Source organism: Toxorhynchites rutilus, chromosome 3, assembly GCF_029784135.1.
Source record: "Toxorhynchites rutilus septentrionalis strain SRP chromosome 3, ASM2978413v1, whole genome shotgun sequence".
In the NCBI taxonomy this organism is placed as follows: domain Eukaryota; kingdom Metazoa; phylum Arthropoda; class Insecta; order Diptera; family Culicidae; genus Toxorhynchites; species Toxorhynchites rutilus.
In genome coordinates, this window is record NC_073746.1 from 261,777,278 (window position 1) to 261,793,876 (window position 16,599).

At 38.2% G+C, this 16,599-nt stretch overlaps 1 protein-coding gene across 10 annotated transcripts in view; it reads left to right on the forward strand.

Moving 5' to 3' along the window:
• Nucleotides 1-16,599, forward strand: part of LOC129779904 (GTPase-activating Rap/Ran-GAP domain-like protein 3) — a 310,243-nt gene that overhangs the window by 221,055 nt on the left and 72,589 nt on the right. For 9 of the 10 annotated variants that reach the window (XM_055787678.1, XM_055787676.1, XM_055787671.1 and 6 more), the window contains one exon: nucleotides 12,196-12,265. Coding sequence is in view for 8 of the 10 variants with exons in the window: in XM_055787676.1 (XP_055643651.1) it covers nucleotides 12,196-12,265 (70 nt within the window). In the remaining 2 variants the exon portion in view is untranslated. Of the gene's footprint in view, nucleotides 1-4,395; nucleotides 4,808-12,195; nucleotides 12,266-16,599 lie in introns of all 10 variants that reach the window. The other variant, XM_055787672.1, reaches the window with a different exon arrangement.

Here is a 16,599-nt window from a genome sequence, read left to right on the forward strand (position 1 = left end):
TAAACGTTATCCAAACTGACATAATTTTGATGATTTAAATGAATATCAATAAAAGAGAGGCATATTAGTGAGAAAATACCGTACCGTACTTCTGTGCGCTTATACTAGATATATAAAAATATAGATAGAGAAAGCGATGATTGTCATAATGGTCTATGATGTAAGTGAAGCGGAGTAGGATTCCCACAACTGGAAGAAAAGAATCTAATTTTGGGAGTAAAAAACTTGAAAATACCGAAAAAATAAAAAGCTGGATAAAACTGTGATTTTTTTTTTAAACTGGAGATGTCTGGCCTTTGGCTGTTTCGGATTGCTTGAAAAAAACTGGCAATATACAGAAAAAACTGGAAGGTTGGCAACCCTGGGTATGCCTCAAAAACCATCTCTGAACACCTTCGATGCGAGTTTTCAAAACGCATACGTTGTTGAATGCGACTGTGACAAAATGGTGCTCGGAAATTGTCATTTAACTTTGAGAAAGCTAGCCCGTGAATTGAATATTTCTCACGAGATCGTTCGTCATATTTTTATTGATGTTTCGGGCATGAGAAAAGTTGCAGTACGACTAGTGCCAAAAGTGCTCTATTTACTTCAAATTTTTTATCGAAATCAATAGACATGCTTGAACGATCAAATTCTGATCCCACGTTCATCCAACGCATAATTATTGGCGATGATATATGGGTATAGGAGTCTGACATGCAAACGAGTCAATAATCATCAGCATGGACCGCTGCAAACGGAAAAAGCAACATAAGAATTGATTGAAAGTGAAGGCTGTAACGAATTGGTGGTGTTGTCCAATAAAGAGTATTTCCGTCATGAGGAGAGAGAAAATTCGTTGTAAACGGCCAGATTTATGGAAGGATAACACTTGGATTAGGGATAACACCACAAAAATGCAGCACATTATCGATCGATCATTGTGAACGAAAGTTTGAATAGCACCAATTTTTGTAAAATACGCTATGTCTTGTTTCCGATGATTATGTATCACTCCTGTAATTTCGTCGAAAGAAATAACATGATAAAATTACAAAACGACAAAGATGTTATTAGCCATCAGAACTATCAATGGTTCTATTCACGTTTAGATGTTGCAAACATTAATAGCAGATATCTATATCTAACTACACTGCTCAATAAATTCACCTTCCCACATAGTCGAAAATCGAAATCGTCTGCATCGCTTGTACTCAAAAAGAAGAATTTCGATCGCTTGGGAGTTGAATTCTCTGAAAGGAATACTATAAAAGCTCCAACCAACCAGTGTCGGTAGCCGAATAAAATCGAGGGTGTTTTTTATCCAACCAAAGAGAATGCAAACCGGTGGAAAATTAAACTGGAGAACTCTGTGTTTGGGGCGAAGTTATCCCCTCAGCCGCTTATTGTGTAGCAATGCGTTAAAACGGATGTAGCCAAAAGTCCAGCAAACGTGTGTCTGTCCTAGGATTTAGTGATCCCTATGATATTCATACCGTAGTGTACGTTGGACGCAATCTCACTAACATGCAAATCGAATGGTGCTGAAAGGTTAATCGATTTGTTTGTGGTCAGAGTCGTTGCGACCAGTGCCTTTTTGCTACCAGCCGGGAGGGACCAGTATATGATTTGAATTTCTAAAATCGAAACATGGATCCGGATTGGTATGTTCACAATATAGATTTTTTTTCCAGCTGTTACCAGCCAGCATGCAAACAAACGAAGGTATTGACTATTACTGTGGAATGAATTAAGTTTACGCACTTATTCCAGCATGATCTGGTTAAACTACTCGGTGAGAAGAGTTCACCAGTTCGTAGAGCTACTGGAAGCTTCGTTCGTAAAAATCGATTTAGTATTCAATAGATTCAGAAGCAGAAACGCCCTTTTCTAACATTACTCAAGTTGATTATTGGTGTCATTATTTGAGCCAAGAAGTCATAAATCATATACACACCATACCCACCCGAGCAAGCTAAGTTCAACGCGAGGAACGATTACTCACGGTACCTAGGCAGGTATACGTAGATTTATTTTTTCACTTCTCTAAATTATGTACATTAATACTTGTCGCGTGTACCCATCGAATTAAGTTGCTGCAAATGTCTGTTTCTAGGATATGAGAAGTGAAGTAGCTCCTTAATAGGACTCTTGAATACAGCGAGTAATTTTCGTATAATTTTTATTCTAATTTAGCGCCACAGAACGTCGCATAAACATGGATAAAATAAAGTTTGCATTGTTATAAAACGAGAAAATATCATGTTAAAACGATATTATTATTACAGATGGTATATGATTATCGAGATGGAATCTGGAAATGTTCTTGTTATTTGTAAAACGAATATGAAAAAAAGAATTGTATTCGTAATCTACTTTTCACTTCATAAATCCGAACCCCTTATCTCAGCAACTGAAATCGGTAATCTGAAATCAAATCATTATTGCCTTGATTTTGGAGAGCAAATTCAAGATATATCCATTTTTGTTAGGACGCATTTTTATACCTTTCATCTACATACGATTGTAAGCCTGAATCGCCATTTGCATGAAGGCCACTATTCATATCGGTCGTAATTTTCAGCACACATAGGGCCTGATTCTCGAATACACTACGAATACACTTCACGGTAGAAACGGTATGAAACGCATTAAATTTTTGTATGAGATTATTATATCACATGAAGAAAACAAAGTTTTCCACTCACATTGAATACCAGTTTGATACGAAGAAGTTAATTTTCATTAATGATTTTTTATTTGAATAGTACTCATTCTGCCTGAAAACTCATCATTATCTTCGACACTTCACTAACCCGTAAAACGTAGGGCCTGATTCTCGAATACACTTCGAATACACTTCACGGTGGAAACGGTATGAAACGTTGCCGCGATGACAACGGTACGGTGTCGACATCTGGATACGAGATTAGTTTCCCACTAAACTTATCATTATAATATCAAATTATCTTCAGATGAAATTTTTATATGGAATTATTATATCATATGAAGAAAACAAAGTTTTCCACTCACATTGAATACCAGTTTGATACGAAGAAGTTAATTTTCATTAATGATTTTTTATTTGAAAAGTGCTCATTCTGCCTGAAAACTCATTATCATCTTCGACACTTCACTAACTCGTAAAACGTAGTTCAATGGCGTGCCGTTTATTTCGTTTCCACCGTGAAGTGTATTCGAGAATCAGGCCCATAGTCTGTAAACATTTTATGAGACGCTTGTGCGACGAGCCTCAAGATCCGTTGTGGCCTTCCAAGAAAAGAAAATTTGTGAATTGCTGTTGTGTTTCGTTAGGTTGTAACCGTTGGTCCATTTTTTTATATGAGTATTTTTTTGTGAAACAGTCGAAGCAAGGATTCACTCTCTGATGATCACAGAGTATAGCAACAAATATTTATCTCGTCAGTACAAGCTGTTTTAGGAAGATATGAGAATCGCACGAAGCCATTAGAATTAATGTTAAAGATGGGGATTACTAAACGAAGAACAACCGAGACGCCTGATTTGTTTGGATAACCTTAACGTTTATCCTTCGTCGTGGGAGTGAGTTTTCATGAGAGAAACTTATCCGTGTAGGTGGATTCACTTTAAATTTCAACAACTGTGTGCTATATAAGCACATCATATGATATGAGATTTCTATGAATGAATATCAATCTTCTTAAAACATTGTGATTACGTCAATTTCACCTGCAACCACCGTCATCGGAGCAGACTTCCAAGTTTCCTCGCATGCTGACAAACGACCGCAAACACGTTGTCGCAGCCATGGATGTAATATAAATTTCCGCAATATTGCTTCACTTATATTCCACAGGTATGCTTTTGCATGTGATGCAACAATCTATAGATGGGATCGGTTTGTACATCCTTGCTAGCAGCTGCTGGTGTGCATGGTAGTGGGAGGGAATCGCGGTTGGCACGATCTTAATGCTGTTTACAGTGCCAATCAAGTCCTCGAGAGATGCTAGATGCCACGTGAGAGGTTATCAGAACTGTCGATATGGCAAAGCCTATTGTACCTCGGTGTCATTGACTACGCTTTCCGCGCATTCCAATGCTAGATGAGATCCCTGCTCTACTGCATTGAAGATTATGAAAGCAGATATGAATTACGGGTGGAATTTTCGTATACTGCACTTAGTTTTCCAAAGATTTGCGTACACAATGGAAGCGACGCAAATGGGATAGAGGAGGTTCAGAGTAGGCGGAGTGCTTGTGCAGAAAAAGGAAATGGAATATCACTCATATCTTTCCTCAAAGATATACGATACGAAATCTGCTGATATCGACTCGTCCTCGGAGTAGTTAATCGTTGGGATGGAAGCGACTGTGATTATTTTCCGAAATAACATTGATTGTGCAAATATTATTACCTTCCATGTCGCGTAGAATAGCATACCAACCGATCAACATGGTTTGTGTTAGCCTCTAGTTAGTTGGGAAAAAGAGGGATTAAGTGCTCTGCTAGCCCCACTCGGCACCGCTTTCTGGTGAGAGCGCTTGTGGCTTGGGTCCATCCAGGCCTGACCGAAAAGTGGAAACAAGAAAAAAAGTGGAGAAACAGTGGAAAGCCGTCGCCCATTACGATTGCCTCCCGACGTAACAGTCAGCGGGAACGGCAGCGTCCGTCAATCATTATCATGCTGTGTTTCAATCTGAAAATGGCTGCAATCTTCCGGTCATACCGGGAGACGGATCCAGTTCGTGACCGTAGTCAGAGCTTGTTCACACCGCCGCCTCGGGCACCCCACCGGGACATCGGAGCACTGCGGGTGCTGCAACGGCGAGCGTCCAGCGTGATGTAAGTTACTTTCAGTGTTCAGATTTTAGTCTCTGTACCCTTTTTTTTGGTCTATGCAACAACGCCTGTCAGTCGTCGGTTAGTTGGCTAATGGAAAATTGTGATTTTGATGACAATAAGACTCGGTAAATGGAGGCAATAGATGTTCCCCATTGGTACTAAACCGGTACTAGATGTCGTTTAGAGGTTTAATTTTGGGTGCAACAATACTATACTATACTTAAAATAAGTACCATGAAACTTATATTTTAAGGAGCCCATACACTGATTGGAAGTTTGGACGGAAGCCAAATATTTTACACTGATTGACAATTGAAATCAGTTTGATCAACCTGTTCAGATGGTTAATTTTTCTGAAATTTAGCCATTTAAGAATATACTTATAAAGGACTCTAGTACGGCGTTCTTCTCGAAACTATTTTATCCAAACTGGCGTGCACGATATCTCAAATTCTACTGAGACGATTTATTTCAAATTTGATGTGATTAAATCTTTATACATCTCTCTATCGCACGAACCAATATTTTTTTTTAAATTTTAATAATTGATAAATAAATCTCACTTGGCTAGCTTGTAACTATTCTAATTATGAATATTTTTTTAGTTATGGTTCTATTGTTAAAAGAAAAACAAACAAATAAAGAAATGATGAATACTAAAAATATTCTTTGTTTTATTTGCTCAGAGCTCGAAAAAACATCCAAAATTAGTGCCTCTACACTAGAACACCCTTTGAACTTTTTTTTTGAAATCTGTTTCCCAAACCATGTTCTCACATAAGTTAAATATTCCAGTTTCTTTTTCCATGTTCGTTGGTTGACATCTGTAAAACACTTACGTGACGAAAAATACCTCAGAAAATTACACAATAACAATGAGCACCTTATTTCCTGCAGACGAAAATCTACATCGAGCTTCTCTTTGTAAATTACTTTTTTTTGTTTTTATTTACAACTAGCTGACCCGGCAAATTTCGTCCCACCCAAAATTTGTTTTTTGTTATCAATACCTTCAAACATGATCGTTTTATTACTATGAGCAAGTTCATGGGTCCAATCGCAGAACTGTTCATTGATTGATCTTCTATTCGTTGAATTGACTTTTTACTATCCAATTCCTAGTATTTCTAACAAAACTCATCATTATAATATCAGATTATTTTCAGACACAATTCTCGTTCAGATTTTTCAACCACTTGCAAACCACTTGTTTCTCCGTTTAGGAATAAATGTTTTATACAGAAAATATGATATAATAAAGACAGCCCTAAATCGGACAATTCCTTCCTCGAGTTCTGCTTTTATCAACACATCTGGCAGTCCTTTTTTTTTGTATAGATAGAAGAATATATAGGAGTGCGTTTCATCACATTAAAATCCATTTCCCGTTACCATAGAAACATTTATTGTACCCTAAAACCTCAATATGCCTAATTTAGTTTCATTTGCTTGAATAATTCTAGAGTAATGAAGAAATTTGTGTTTCATTTGTATGGCATTTTTCTACTTCTCAACCACTCGGGTGACAATTCGTAAAATCTGGGTAAAAAATCCTCACATAAAGAGGGTTTAAAAGGTTAAAGCTCCTCATCGTACACCATCTCACATCGGAAGACGTCTGAGTTTTGCCAAAGCTCTCATGAACCGACAGTGGGACATGATATTAGGCTATCAAAAAAGTCCTGCGGCATTTCCGCGAGGTGTCGTTGTAAGCGCGTAGTTCTAGTTGTATTCATTGTATCGAGTCATACTATAGCTTGTTGGAAAGGTATTTTTGCGCGCTATAATATAGTCTTTGACAGTGTTTTGTTTGGTTAAGTCGTTCGTGAGTTATAGTGTCGCAAATATGGAGCAAAATAAAGAGAAAATCCGACATATTTTACAGTACTACTATGACAAAGGCAAAAATGCATCTCAAGCCTCCAATAAAATTTGTGCAGTTTATGGACCCGATACAGTTTCCATTTCCACCGCACAACGATGGTTTCAACGTTTTCGTTCTGGTGTAGAGGTCGTCGAAGATGCGCCACGCTCCGGAAGACCTGTCGTCGAAAATTACGACAAAATCGCTGAATTAGCCGAGAAAGACCGGCATAGTAGCAGCCGTAGCATCGGCCAAGAGCTGGGGATAAGTCATCAAACCGTTATTAACCATTTGAAGAAGCTTGGATTCACAAAGAAGCTCGATGTATGGGTGCCACACACGTTGACACAAAAAACATCTTTGACCGTATCGACGCATGTGAATCGCTGCTGAATCGCAACAAAATCGACCCGTTTCTGAAGCGGATGGTCACTGGCGATGAAAAGTGGGTCATTTACGACAACGTGAAGCGCAAACGGTCGTGGTCGAAGCCCGCTGAAGCGGCTCAGACGGTGGCCAAGCCCTCATTAACGGCCAGGAAGGTTCTGCTGTGTGCTTGGTGGGATTGTCAAGGAATAATCTATTATGAGCTGCTTGCCTATAGCCAAACGCTCAATTCGGACCTGTACTGCCAACAACTGGACCGCTTGAAGGTAGCACTCATGAAGAAGAGGCCATCTTTGATAAACAGAGGCCGCATTGTCTTCCATCAGGACAACGCCAGGCCACACACTTCTTTGGTGACGCGCCAGAAGCTCCGGGAGCTCGGATGGGAGGTTCTTTTGCATCCGCCGTATAGTCCGGACCTTGCACCAAGTGACTACCACCTGTTTCTGTCCATGGCGAACGAGCTAGGTAGTCAGAGGTTAGCCACAAAAGAGGCCTGTGAAAATTGGCTATCCGAGTTTTTTGCCAATAAGGAAGCGAGCTTCTATAATAGGGGTATTATGAAGTTGGCATCTCGTTGGGAACAAGTCATCGAACAAAACGGCGCATATTTGACTTAAAACAGATGATTGTAACTAATTTTATGAACAAATGAAAATTCAAAAAAAAATACCGCAGGACTTTTTTGACAGCCTAATATGTTGTGACCAAGAATGTTTCCAAAAGGATACATTTTGTTATATACCATAACATAAAGTTCTTCGGAGGCTCATGCATGATTTGGGCGGGATTCTATGCAACCGGAAAGCTCAAGACAGCTTTCACATCATTCTAGAATAACACAAATGTTCTGGAATTCTCTCTCCTACCGTTTTTGCGTGGATATTGTCACAAAAAATTCACATACCAGCCAAAAATGCTACTACTCATATCAGCAAGTAAACTTAGCAATGGAATAAGGACCAAAAACTTAATTTTTTTTGGACTAGCCGGCTCGCTCTCCAGACTTGAATCCTGTTGAAAATCTTAGGGGGGGGGGTTGTATCCTTGTACGCAGAATTTACACTGAGGGAAAACGGTACACCACGATTGACGAGGTCAAGGTCGCAATTTCCGAAAAATGGAAAAATACCGAGAAATCCGTTCAGTTGAATTTGGTAAATAGTATTCCAACACGAATTTTCAAGGTTATTAGTCGAAATGGCAAGGTTGCCAATTATTGACATGTAAATCAGCCGATCGTTTTGAATTTTTCATTGATAATACTGTTGTCTGTCTGTCTGCCTGTCTGTCTGATTCTTATAGACTCGGAAACTACTGAACCGATCGACATGAAAATTGGTATGTAGGGGTTTTTGGGGCCGGAGAAGGTTTTCGGGATAGTTTGAGACCCCTCCCCCTCTCTAAGGAGGGGCTGCCATACAAATGGAACACAAATTTCTATATTACTCGAGAATTAATTAAGTAAATGAAACGGAATGTTACATGTGGAGGTTTTAGGGTGCAATATATGTTTCTATGGTGGTTAGACACTCCTCCCCCCTCTCTAAGGGGGGGGCTGCCATACAAATGAAACATTATTACTCTAGAATTGATAAAGCAAATGAAACGAAATTTGGCATGTGGAGGTTTTAGGGTGCAATAAATGTTTCTATGGTGGTTAGCCACTCCTTCCTCCTCTCTAAGGGGGGGGCTGCCATACAAATGACACACAAATTTCTGTATTACTCGAGAACTAATATAGAAAATGAAATGAAATTCGGCATGTGGAGGTTTTAGGGTGCAATAAATGATTCTAAGCTGGTTAGATACTTAGGAGGGGCTGCCATACAAATGAAACTCGAATTTCTGCATTACTCGAGAACAAATCAAGCAAATTGAGCAGTGTTTGGCATGTGGAGGTTTTACGGGGCACGAAACGTTTCTATGGTGAATCGACACTTCTCCTACCTCTCTAAAGGGGGGGAGGGGGGTCTCCCATACAAATGAAACACAAATGTATGTATAACTCGAAAACTAATCAAGCAATTGGTGCCGAATTTGGCATGTGGCGGTTCTAGGGGTCACGAAACATTTATATGGTAAATAGACACTCCTCCCCTCTCTCTGATGGGCAGGGGGTTTTTGGTAGAAGTACTAGGAATTTTATAGTAAAAGGTAAATTCAACGGGGTCGATCAGAAGATCAATCAATGAACAGTTCTGCGATTGAACCCATGAACTTGTGCTTAGTAATAAAACGTGAATGTTTGAAGGTATTGATAACAAAAAACAAATTTTGGGCGGGACGAAGTTTGTCGGGTCAGCTAGTTAGCACAATAAATAAACAAACAACCCTTTTGAACGAAATTGACGTTTGATATACTTTATTCTAAGCGTTCAACAATGTATGAATGTATCTTGTTGAATTTCTAACTGTTTGTGTTACAACGAAATAGAATCTGGGTGGTCTTATAGAAGTTTGACAAAGTGGAGGTGTCCATCTTTCCCACCCTGTCCATCTTTCCCGACTTTCTCCTAATTTAAAATAAAGTACTTGTAGACGCAGAACATCATTGAAACAACGTAGAACATCTGCGTTGGCGCATACCGAGTTTACGCAGTGCAAAAAACTGTTCGAATGCCAGGTGTACGAGTACGGTGTACGAGCGATCGAGCGAATTCGCACATCCTGGTGCAGCGAAACGTTTGGAAGACGAATATTGCAGAAGTTGTTGGATGCAGACCCAACCAAACACAACAAAAACTGAAACACTCAGTGTGTTCTAAAACAGTAATTGGCCATGTTATGAAGACCATAGAAAATATCCAGAATGTCGGAAAAGGGGTGCCACACAAATTAAGCGAAAGGCATAAGGAGCATCGCAAAACCATTTGTGAAATGCTTCTTCAACGGCATCAGAATGTCACTGGTGACGAAACATAAATTTCTAACGAAAACCCTAAGCGCAAAAAATTGCGGATTTCTCAGACCTAGATCCATCAGATTATCGCCTTTTTGTTTTAATGGGGCATGCACTCGCAGATCAGCACTTCACCGAATATCTTCTTCTTGAATGGCGTTAACGTTCCCTGTGGAACTTTTGCCGTCTCAACGTATGCGTTAACTAGCGTCATTTATTAATACTTATTTGAGATTTCTTAAGCCAAATAACACGCCTTGAATGTATTCCGAGGGGCAAGCTCTAGAATACGCGTGACCACAGTGCAAGTCGAAGGAAATTTCTCTGACGAAAAATCCCCCGGCCAGAACGGGAATCGAACCCGAACACCCGGCATGATAATGTGAGACGCTAACCACTCGACCACGGGTGCACTAGAATATAAAGAAGTCGAAAAATGAGTCGGTGAATGGTTTTCATCAATACAAATAATGTTTTATTGGAAAGGAATCCACAATTTGCTGTAGAGATGGTCGATGTGTGTAGAATCAAGCGGAGATTACATCGAATAAAAATATTTTGAGGTTCTCGTTAAAATTATATGGTTTCTTCAAAACCGGACAATTTCAATTTGCATACCTGGTAAACCGAATCGGTTTGAAACGAGTGCGATTCAGAGAAATGGCAGGAATGGAAATGGTTCATCCAAGTTTTTTTGTAGTTTTTCCTCAGACTCACACACCACGCTAGGGATTGTTATCTCGTACAGTATCGATCAACCAATTACAGATATATATGCTCGTTGGAAGGGTGACATTTCTCACTAAAATACATATTTTTCTGTTTTTGTTCGATCTATCCAGTTGTGAGATACAGGCGAACGGTGTTTATGAATGTTGCAATAACCAATTACGCGCAAGTTTGATTTCGTCGGTTCCAATCCGGCCAATTGTTGATAACATTTCGTACTAAAAATCCAGCTTCCACACAGCTTTGTTATTTCTCACTCAGTATTCTACTAGTACGATGAAAAATCGACCCAAGGAAAGAAAAATACGCTTTAGCCAGGAGCCTGTTTTGGACCTTCTTCTCGTCTGGGACTAACATCAAAAAATTCCTGTTACCATTTCTGTTTCTGGCGACAGATTTTGTTGGAAAAAAATACGCTAGTGAAAAACGACTGTCCTTGTGGTATTGAAAAAGATGGTGTATAATTGAACTGAACCGGGTCATTCTACTTGAGCCAACTACAGTATTTAAATTCATTCAAGAATAATGGATTTATGTTTACTATACCTTATTTTACAAACGCAAAGAAAGACAGCAAATTAAAATAAATGATTAATTTTTCTTGCAAATCTGATGAAAAAAGAACTTCAAACAGTTATTACAGCGCTTCAGAAATTGCTAGAATATATCATGCTTGAACATTTCAGGAATAATATATTCTAGAACCCTAGCGCAGTGAAAGTTTTCCAAATAAGGTAGCGCTATAAAAATTTCAGATGCTTTCAGAGCGGCTATTAAAAAACCGTGAAAAATATCAATTCATTGAGTCACTCCATTCTGAAGAAAACATTAACGTTCAATCGCGATTAAGATTTTGTCCGTTCAATGCAACAGAACAACAACGCTTTGTCATACATAACGTGCTTCAATGCTTTTTTGATTATAACGTATATGAAGGATCGCAATAGCAAAAAAAACTTTTTCAACTGTAATACTTTTCTCGATTCCCTGTTCGGAAATTAATATTTTAGTTGCGAAGGTCGCATGTCGGAAACGGAATCGAACATTGTTTCATGGGAAAAAACTAACGATGAAGACAAGTTACCCTTCAATATTGCTAGAGACAGCGAAGGCAATCGACCAAGCATAGTAGATATTAAATTCTAGAAAAAAAAGTCGAGATCGACTGCTTGGAGAAAAGTTCCTGTAATTATATTCCGTTTATCGTGTACACATAATGACACCGATTCTGAGAAGAATTTGGATAATTCCGTTTTTAATTACGCTTTCTGGATAAGCGATTAAACTGCAAAACAAATAATCGTTTCCGTTTCCCGGAAGTGAGTAATGCTAGTACCGAGCGTGGACAAAAAGCACCACATGAAACATTTCATTCATCTTGGAAACAAGAGTTTGTTTCCATTCCGACTCATTTTTCACCTCCATCGCTCGCCGAACACCCACAGATCCTGCTATAGAAGCTAATTTTTGTTTTCATCCTGTTTCTTATTTCCTGCTTCATTCCAGCACATCAGCCACAGAGTTAATTTCGCGAAGAGGGGTGTTCTCGAGACGTCATTATGGTTCTGTGGATCAGGTAAGACACAACTAGTATATAGCATTTGGTCGTGAGGGATTACCTATTCTATGGTAAGGCTGTCATGTTTTCATTTCTAGTAAAATGATAAATGTATGTCATCAGATTTTAAATGAGAAGTAGGCAGCACCATCTGAGAATTCATTTAATCTTTGTCGCCGGTCATCTCCATATATTAAATTATCAAGCATTTTTGAATACGTAATTTTTTAAGCATTAGACTGTCTTCTGGAAATGACGAAACTTTTAAACATTTTTTTAAAATCTATGTAACTTAAGAACAATTCCAAATGAAATCGTCCTAAAATGCATATTTTAAAAACATGTATTTTTGATTCGAATGAAAGTTTGTATTCCGTTTGGGTTGAAGGAAATATGACCTTTCCACAGAAATTGGGAATATTTTGACTAAAGTGTAATTTTTCAATTGGGCGAATAGATTTTAATTAGAGAAATTGTTGATAATCTTAAAACAATATGAGTCGTACCGAAATAGTCTCCTAGAAAGAGTTTTAGAGTATTGATGTGCAAACGTGAAAAAAATATACGCTGAGAAAAAAATATTACTCTTTTCTTATTTACGACAAAAAACTTTAATTTGCAATATCTAAATTATGAATCTTTAATGTTTTTTTAATTTTTTTCATATGAAATAGACGCATTATGAGAAATTCCAAGATCTTCTTCTAAATGTAGCCATTCTCGAGATGTTTATTGTCTTTTTTATAATAAATAGGCCCTTTTAATATGTTTGTCGGGTTATACCGTCATATTCACGAAAATTTATGAATTTGCTTATAATTTCCAACAACTTTTCTAAATACATCATTATGGTAAAAATATATGTTTAGGAGTCACGTTGAAAAATATTTGAAGACATATGGGTTAATACAAAACGTTGCGATATTGAAAATATCTTTTTTTCATCCTAATACAAACTTTTAACATATTATTCATGTTGCACAATCAAAACATGAACAGTTTTCAAAGTAGAATTGAAATCCCAACAGAACAAATACACATCGTGGATTCAACCAGACGCTATTGGATTGTGCCTGAATATCTGTACCTGGTATCTTTAAGGTACCTCTGTATATGTATATAAAGTTACTCAAATTCAAACATCGCTCATCAGTCTAACAATCTTCCTCATAGTGTGAATAACAGTATACCACAATGGACTGCAACTAAATTTTCTCGTGTTGTAGACCGTTTCCGAAAAATGATAAGAAATATTCATCTGGAACACGTATCTTGTGCTCCCGTGGCCGAGTGGTTAGCGTCATAACTAACATACCGGGTGTTCGGGTTCGATTCCCGTTCTGATCGGGGGAATTTTTCTTCAAAGAAATTTCCTCCGACTTGCACTGTGATCACGCGTATTCTAGATCTTGCCACTCAGAATGCATTCAAGGCGTGTTATTTGGCATAGAAATCTCAACTAAGTACTAATAAAAATGACGCAAGTAATACTACGTTGAGACGGCGAAGTTCCTCTAGGAACGTTAGTGCCATTGAAGAAGAAGAAGAAGACGTATCTTAACCGTGTCGGTGATGGAGAAACTTAAGTTAATGGGATGACTTTTAGATACATCTTTAAACATTTTCGGATCATGCCGTTTATCTCTATACTCGTCCAAACCGAAGCAGTGCAGCCCTCAGTATGGGCAGAACAATACAGGAGATCAACCTTCTAACCAGATGTAGATGAACCGATAGCAGTAGGAAATACTTTAGAAGAAGTTCCATCAACAATTTCAGTCGTTCCAGCATCTTCGCAAGATTCCCAAAACAGCAATATACCAGAGTATTTCCGAGCGTACAACATTGAGCTATTAAACAAGGGAGTCGCCGGTATTAACGTTTCACCGATATAGACAAAAAATTGGGTAACTAGCTTCCCCGAGCAAAAATTCAAAGAAATTTCTAAAGATATTCTCTCTTTTTCTTTTTCACATGAAGAAGACGAAGAGTCGAGCTATAAACAAAAGGCAAAAGAGTTTGATGAGTTATCAATCAGCTCAAAGAGAAATTTCTACACACAAGGTCAGAAAAAGTTAGAAGTTTAACGATTTTGCCTAAGTCTTGATCCTTGCAAAAAATGGAAGAAGAATTTGGCGTTAATAAATATAAGGCAATCCAAGCCAAAAAAAACTGGTAAATGAAGAAGGTGTATTGTCTACACCGCATAGCAAATATGGGCCAAGTTTAAGTGAGATTTTTAAAATCATGTTTCGGATCTTTATAATGATAACGATATCAGTCGATCCTTATATGAGAATGAGACTAACCAAAAAAAAGTAAACAAAGATAGGAATCGTCAACTAATTCAAAAAAGGTTATTAATATGCAGTTGTCGATTTGATCTCGTTGTGTGAGGACGTGCTTTCAAATCTCTGAATCACATTGTTTCAAACCATAAGCGTATCATCGGCTTAGCCACTTGGTGGCTGTTTTTTCCTTTTTCTTCTCTAAGGGAAGTGTTACAATGGATGACGGACTCGTAAAGAAAACTCTGGCTTTCCGGTTCCCTATGGGAGCAATAGCATCATCCTTGGTGGAAGTGACGAGATTTGTGAAAGATCTCGATGCAGATTTGGACACAATTGAAACAACATACAAGATATCGGAAGATAGATGTGTTTGTGTGCTCTGACCCAAAACTCGGAAATTCACATCTTTCACTATTCCAAAGGCGAAAGAGTTGAGATCAAAATGATCGTCGCAGGAAATATCACTAAATATGTGCGCATTATTGATTTGCCGCCTGAGATTCCAGACTCTGAAATTTCTGTTGCGCTGAGTAAGTACGGAATTGTGAAGCGAATGGTTAGAGAAAAATTTCCAGCAGATCTGGGTCGGAATATGTTTACCGTAAAAAAAAAGTTCCAGCTATACTCCATATCCGTAATAGGAAGGGGAGAGTCTAGTCTATTATGAAGGACTGAAGCAGAAATGCTTCCGATGTAAGGAGGAAGGTCATATGAAGGTCAATTGTCCGCAGAAAGGTAACAAATCTGTTGCATCGCGTTTGGAAAACAGTACGATAAAACAACTAAGAAGAGGAAGTTCCGACATGCTGACACAAGAGAATGCCGAGAGACGAGAAGTAGAGCAGCCATCGGCACCGCTTGAATTACCAAGCTATTCGGCAGTGGTAAGCGGTTCCAAGCCGCAGAACATTGAAGGGAAAATGGTCAAGTTTGTATCCGATCGTAACTGTAGCTGTAGTAAATAGACAGTTGACGCAAGTTGAGGTTATGTTCTCATACACATGGTTCGAATCACGTGTTTGGTGTGAAAGTGTTGGTTATTTCTTATGAAAGTAAAGTAAAGTGAGATACAAGTAGTTGTAATGAAATTTATTCGTATAATTGCGACGATCAACATAAACGCTATTGCGAAGAAAATGATGTTGAAAGAATTCCTGGTGAAGAATGACATTGACGTTGCATTTCTACAAGAGGTTCATTTCGATGATTTTTCATTCATACAAACTCATGAAGCCTTTGTGAATATTGGAATGACTAATAACGGTACTGCAATTCTGGAACGGAGGACTTTGGAACACAACCATTTATTGATGGACCTGGGGGAACGTATTATATCTGTTTCGGTAGATGGTTTAAATTTAGTGAATGTGTACGGTCACTCTGGTTCACAACACAGAGCTTACTATGTATCAAAGAAGTTTAGCTCAAATATAACCAAATGTGTTACAATTCCTGTCGCTTTCTCAGACCACCATGCCGTAGTAGTGCAGTACAGAATATCAGCAGATCAACGTTCTATAGTGTTTGGTCGGGGGTACTGGAAGATAAACGATCATTTGTTAAATGATCCAATCGTTCAGGATCAGTTTAGGAATGAATATTTAAAATTGAAAGAGAGAAGAAAATTCAGTGATAGTTTCAGTGAATGGTGGTCATATGATGTGAAACGAAAGATTAAACAATTTTATAAACAAAAAGCGTTCGAGTTTAATGATGCGATTAGGTGCATGAAGGACGTGTGGAATACGAAGATGAAACAGTAAAGCGACAGGCAAAGAAGCGGTGAAGAAATAAGTATTGTGAAGGCAAAAATTTTGGAAATTGAAGAAGACAGATTGACAAATCTATGCTAGACGTTTACAGTCAATATCCTTGATGGAGAATGAAAAACTTGGACTTTATCATGTATCAAAATTAAATAAACGGAAGTTGAACCCAAATTCATTAACATTGAAAGAAAGTAATGGAATGATTACAAATCAAAGTAAACTGGAAAAAACAGTATTTGACCATTACCAAAGCTTGTTTAGAGAAAATTCAATTGTGATTGCGCTGCTTTGA